The 6,325-nt window shown below is 37.0% G+C and overlaps 1 protein-coding gene and 1 long non-coding RNA gene across 2 annotated transcripts; both read left to right on the forward strand.

The window, feature by feature from the left end:
- Positions 1-865: 865 nt before the first annotated feature.
- On the forward strand, positions 866-1,213 carry LOC138885129 (uncharacterized). Its single transcript, XM_070166031.1, has one exon. It carries the CDS (start codon positions 866-868, stop codon positions 1,211-1,213), a length of 348 nt encoding a protein of 115 aa, XP_070022132.1.
- Positions 1,214-2,858: 1,645 nt separating this feature from the next.
- LOC138886347 (uncharacterized) lies at positions 2,859-3,231 on the forward strand. Its single transcript, XR_011405029.1, has 3 exons — positions 2,859-2,902; positions 2,993-3,058; positions 3,166-3,231. It is a non-coding gene; the product is annotated as an uncharacterized lncRNA (long non-coding RNA).
- The last annotated feature ends 3,094 nt before the right edge of the window (positions 3,232-6,325 follow it).

The following is a 6,325-nucleotide window of genomic DNA, read 5'->3' on the forward strand; positions in this document are numbered from 1 at the left end:
ATTGGAACTTCCCAGCGCCCCAGCCCATCGACCCAGCCCACTCTAAAGATTAGGGCTAATTCATTAGGGACTGGGGTCGAGCAGTACTGATAGTCAGATACTCAGAGTCTCAGATATAGTTGACTGAGTAGGCGATTAGGGCATTAGGCGATTTCCGAGCTCGATTCGATTCCTCAGTCCTCACTCCTCACTCTCACAAATTCCGGGCAAACGAAGACACTACTGTTGCGAACTTGCGATAGTTTCAATTTTCGAAGGTATGCTTCTACTTGCTTTTTTTTTTGTTGTTGACTTGCTTTAGCAGATGAGTTAGACGTGAAGAGGATCCCTTATTTTGTTATTCATTTTTCTTTCTAAAACTAATGTCTTTTTTATATGTGTCAAAAGAAGTACAAAATCTAACTTATTGATCAGTGCAAGGTATACTTGGTAACTCCATTGAGTATGCTAGTTCTTATCAGCGTGCCGAAAGAGTAAAAACCCAAAAAAATAGAGAGTGTGTATGTTCTGAAATTGTGTTTCAAATATTTTAAAGAAAGTTGCTAGCGAAAATGGAAGGAATAAAGATCATTCCTTCCTTGGTGTTTTGAAGAGAAATCCTAGTTTTTCCTGTACCTTATAGTCAGAATATGAGCTCTAATTGACTTGCACGTTCAAGACTTTCTGGGGTTCATTATTTTAGAAACTTTGGTAGCACTTGTAGGGACTAGGGAGAAGCAGAAACATGGTAGTTGAAGCTACTCATAACTAGTTTGAAATAACTAAAAGTGCACTCTCATATTTACATTCTCTCAACATTACTGATAGCAAGGTAGTTAATTTGTTGATTGTTAATTTATGTTTATATTTGTTTAATTTTGTATAGATGGCAGATACAAGTAACCTAAGTGATGTTGGTTCAAGTGAAAGTTTACCTATTAAGGTAGATAGTAACACCAACACCATTGGTACTCAAAATTCTAAGGAAAGGAAAGCCATGCAACCTAGGTCTGACGTTTGGAACCATTTTGATAAATTTGAGGTTAATGGGGTTGGAAAAGCACGGTGTCGATATTGTAAACAAGCTTATGCTGCTAATTCATCTAAGAATGGAACAACAGGATTGAAAAATCATTTGCTTAGATGCAAAGAATACCCACTTAACATTGCTAAAGATAATAGTCAAACAAAGATAAATTTTCAATCTTGCCAAAATGATGAAGGATGGCCTTAATTGAGATGATAGTTATTGATGAACTACCATTTAGCTTTGTAGAAAATGAAGGCTTTATGAAGTTTATGAGAAAAACTCAACCACTATTTCGTCTTCCTTCTCGTAGAACAATAACAAGGGATTGTTATAAAGTTTACGGTGAATTGAGGCAAAATCTAAGAAGTTCTTTTAGAGAAGCACAACCAAAAATTTGCCTCACAACAGACACATGGACTTCATTACAAAGAATAAATTATATGTGTTTGACAACCCACTTTATTGATAGGGATTGGAAGTTGCATAAAAGAATACTAATTTTTTGCCCTATCACTAGTCATAAGGGTGAAGATATGGCTAAAGCTATTAGGGATTGTTTGCTTGAATGGAAATTAGACAAGGTTTTCACTATTACCGGGGACAATGTTTCTTCAAATGATGTCACAGTCAAAGAATTGTCTAAACAGTTAGATATGTGGAAAACTAATATGATGAGTGGTAAACATCTTCATGTGAGATGCATGACTCATATACTAAATCTAATTGTGCAAGATGGTTTGAAAGAACTTGATGCTTCTGTGACACGTGTTAGAAATATTGTGAGGTATGTGAGATCTTCGCCTGCAGGGACCTTAAAGTTTAAACAGTGTTGTGCACATGTAAAGGTAGAATGTACCAAAACATTGTGTTTGGATGTTCCTACTAGGTGGAATTCCACCTATTTGATGTTGGATACGGCACAACACTTTGAAAAGGCCTTTGACAAGTTACATCTTTTTGATGATGGATTTTCTGCTTATCAATGTTCTCATCTTTGTGAAGATGGTAGTAGTGTAGGTCCTCTTGAATCTGATGATTGGGTGAATGTGAGGAATGTGATAGAGTTTCTTGCAAGATTTCACGAGCTAACTAAAAAAGTTTCAGGTTCACGTTATGTCACTTGTAATTCTCATTTTGAGGATGTATCTGAACTTTATTGTCATTTGAAAATGTGTTTAGCTAGTGAGGATGAGCATTTGAGAAAAATGGCTCAGCAAATGCAAGAAAAGTTCAAGAAGTATTGGGGTGAGCCTGAAAAGATGAATAAAATAATTTTTATTGCTTCCATCTTGGATCCACGTAACAAATTTGAATATGTTGAGGGAGCACTTGAAGAACTTTTTGGGGAGGAAAAAGGGAAGAAAATAAATGTTGAGGTGTATGCTTATATGAATTCTTTGTTTGGAGAGTATCTAAAAAAATATTCAACCAAATCTTGTCCTTAATCTCCATCTAGTTCTACTTCATCAAACAACACATCTAATACATCTAGTGGGAGTGTTATAAGTGCATCAAAAATAAGGACTAATCTTAGCTTGAAGAAACGAAAGGAAGACAATGGAAGTGGGGGTGCTAAATCGGAGTTGGATAAATACATTAGTGAAGAACAAGAGCCTTTTAGTGAAGAATTTGATATCTTGAGTTGGTGGAAAACACATGCTCCTAGATTTCCTATTCTTTCGGAGTTGGCTCGTGATGTGTTGGCCATTCCAATTTCTAGTGTGGCGTCGGAATGCGTATTTAGCATTGGTGGCCGTATTCTTGATTCATTTAGGAGTTCATTGACTCCTAAATGTGTGCAAGCTCTTATTTGTGTTCAAGATTGGCTTAGAGAATAGAAGAATCCTATTAGTGTTGAAGAAGACTTGAAGTATCTTGAGGAACTCGAGCTTGGTAAGCTTTAATATTTTGTGCGTATTTTAGTTCAAAATAATATATCATGCTTTTTCATTTGTATGATATATTTGGTCGTATTATCTTTAGATATGGAAAATAATGGAAGCACTACTAGCATTGTTTGATGTATAGTTGCAACTTGCATCTTGAGTGGTAAGTTTAATACTCTATTTGTTTGGTGATATACTTAATACTTTTGCAGTTTTGTTTTATTATCATCAAAATATAATATTCTAACTTATGATTTATATTTTTTTTAGGTTCAAGTGCAATCATGTCTCCTAAAGTACGCTCCGATATTTGGGAACACTTTGAGGTGAAAGAAGATAATGGACAAGTTCGCAAAGTAGAGTGCAAGCATTGTGGTCAAGTCTATAATGTTAATCCAAAGAGGAATGGAACAATTGGTTTAAGGAAGCATATTAAGCGTTGTCTTGCGCGTCTTCCTGGAATTCGTATTTAAGAATTAAGACTATTTGTTGAGGGATGCCCTCTCTGTTTTTGTTGCACTATGTTTAAGTGTTAAGACTATTAAGACTGTTGTAGTTGGCCAGTTGCACTGTGTTTAAGTGTTAAGACTGTTTTTGTTGCACTGTGTTTAAGTGTTAAGTGTTAAGTTGCGTAATGTGTAGTTGTGTACAGATTCAATTGTGTACTGCGTTAAGTGTTAAGTTGTGTAATGTGCAGTTGGCCAGTTGATTGCACTGTGTTTAAGTTGTTTAATATAGTTGTGTAATGTGTAGTTGTGTACAGATTCAATTTGATTCTTTCAGCTTTCGCTTTTCAATTTGATTCAATTTTGATATACTGGCGTGTAGATTGTAAAGAATTGTTCAGCTTTTGCTTTTCACTTATTCAGTTTTGTATACTTATATATAAGAACAGATTCTTTCACAGTGAAAGTTTCAATTGTGCATGTGCACTGTTAGCAATTTAGCATTGATTATTCATTGATTATTAAACCGAAACTGTACCGAACCAAAATAAGAAATACCGAACCGTACCGAAATATTTTGGTATGGTATTTGGTATACATAATTGATAAACCGAATACCAAAATACCAAACCGAAATTCTTAAATACCGAACCGAAATACCGAATGCCCACCCCTAGCTGGTATGCCAGGTTTGTTGCTGCCCCCACTATTGGTTTAGTGGGTGATGAGAACGTTCCCTTCCCTGAGAAGTGGAATTTTGCACGTGGGTCTTCTAATTTTCTCGTACCTTTTTCTTCAAATTTGTTGATTTTTCTAATTTTACTTTTCTTTTCTAGCAACCATGGGAGTTATGGAAGATGTTCCCAATTTCCGTGATTGGATAGGAAAGTTGTTGAGTATTGCACCAATGGATGGTAGATCTTGGAAGATTCTTTCCCAACATTTTGGTTGGAAAGTAAAAACTCATGGTAAGAGCTTTTATTTTATTTTACATATTATTTTTTCCAGAACTTATCTCAATCCTTCTTTCTATCAGGATTTGCTTTTCAAGGAGTTACTGCTGAGGTGGTTGCGGCTTCTCGTATCTCTTTGGAAAGGGCTCAAGATATAATTCTGGGCTCTTCATCGAAAATAAAAGCCGTTGATGACCAAGATTGGGAAGAAGAGGAAGACGGGGGTTCCTTGGTAACAAGGCCACAGGCTCGTAGACGCATTATTTTCGACGATGAAGCAGAAGTGCCCCCTCTCCCCGCCGTTCTATTCCTATTACCGAATCTGTTGAAGCCTTGGTAGTGATCCCTGATAATGTTGATGATGCTCCCGCTGCTGCTCATGATTCTGTTGAGCAGCTTTTTGAACGCGGATTTGGCAGTGAAAGTTTAGGTCTCGTTTCTGATGAAGCTCCCTTGGCTTCTTTTTATCCTCTCGTACCTGTGACTCCTACTTTGCCGATTACGGCTGCTTCCGTTCCTCCCCAGGCTGTTTTTACTACTTCTACTATTCCTCCTTCGTCAATTCCTCCCCCACCTGCTCACCGTGCTGAGGTTGGCTCCTCAAGTAGGAGTGGTGCTATGAGGCAAGTGATTATTGAAGTCCCCACTGAGGGCAACCTTTTAAGGAAATCGGGTCAAGCAGATGTATGGCTAAAGCCTTTAATTGGTCCTATTGAGAGGGCCAAGCTAGAGAGTCATAGTTCTTTGACTTTGATGAATGACATTGTGCATGCTTCTTTAAAGGTATTCCTTTTTTCTAACTTTTACTCTGTCATTTTTCTATCTTTGGGATTCTCATTTCCTTCCCTTTCCCCCTTTTTAGGCCAATCTCATCGGCACAGAGATGATGAAAAGGGTTACCCTCTCAGAGTAGTTAGTGCGTGATTACCAATTGGAGGCATATAATTGGAAGGAACAGTATGAAAGTCTTCAGATCGACGTGGAGTACTTAGAAGAAAGTAAAAGTACCTTGGAGCAGCAGGTGCGGGCTTTGACTTCGGAATTGGAAGTTGAAAAGGCTTATTCTAGTCAAGCAGACAAGGAAAAGACTCATCTTGAAACTTCTTTTTCCGAGCAGCTTTCCAAGGAAAGTGAAGATATTAGAGAGTTGAAGGCTCTCTTAGACCCAAAAGAAGCCTATGCTAGTGAACTCGTGCAAAATTTGACTCAAGCCCAAGAAGATCTTCGGGTTTCTTCTGATAGGGTTTGTTCCTTAGAAAATTCCCACGCCTCTCTTCAAGCTTCTTATGAATTTGCCTTGGAAGAAAATGAAAAGCTAAAGAACGAAATCGCTGACTGGGAAAGAGATTATGAGATCCTTGAAGATAAGTCTGCCATTGAAGTGAGTTGGGCGTTTTTGAATTCTCACCGTGATACCCTTGTTGAAGCTAGCTAAGAGAATTTTACTTGGAATCTGAGTTAGCTAAGATCAATGAAACTATTGAGAAGACTCAGCTGAACCAAGATTTTCCTTCTCCCGTGGTCGAAGCTTCCGCAATGTCGAAGATGATACTGGTATCCCCACTCCTTCAATCCAAGTTGAACCCACTGCTATTGATGTACCTGCTTCAGTTCCTCCATCCTCTCAGTGACAAGTTTAAGTTCTTTGAATTCCTTTGTGTCTCTTTTTTTCTTTTTGAAAAATTGTGATTAAAACCCTTGGTCTCATTTGAGGGTTTGTTTTGGAAACTTAAGTCCCCAGACCTTTTATGGGGAAATATTATAAACAATTTTCAGTTTATGACTAAGCTCATACTTAGTCTAAGCTTTTTAATATTAAGAAGTTTTTCGTTACTATTTGTACTTCTGTTTTGTTTATTCTTGCCTTTATTTATAAGGACTTACTGAATAACTTGCATTTTTACTCTTCAAAAAATGCTTCTGTTAACTTCATGAATACTTAAATTAATCATGAATTTTATAAAAGAGGACCCTTTTATATTCGACACTTAATGAAGAAGATGTCTCAACTTCATAACGGTGTTAATATAC

Source organism: Nicotiana sylvestris, chromosome 2 (genome assembly GCF_000393655.2).
Source record: "Nicotiana sylvestris chromosome 2, ASM39365v2, whole genome shotgun sequence".
In the NCBI taxonomy this organism is placed as follows: domain Eukaryota; kingdom Viridiplantae; phylum Streptophyta; class Magnoliopsida; order Solanales; family Solanaceae; genus Nicotiana; species Nicotiana sylvestris.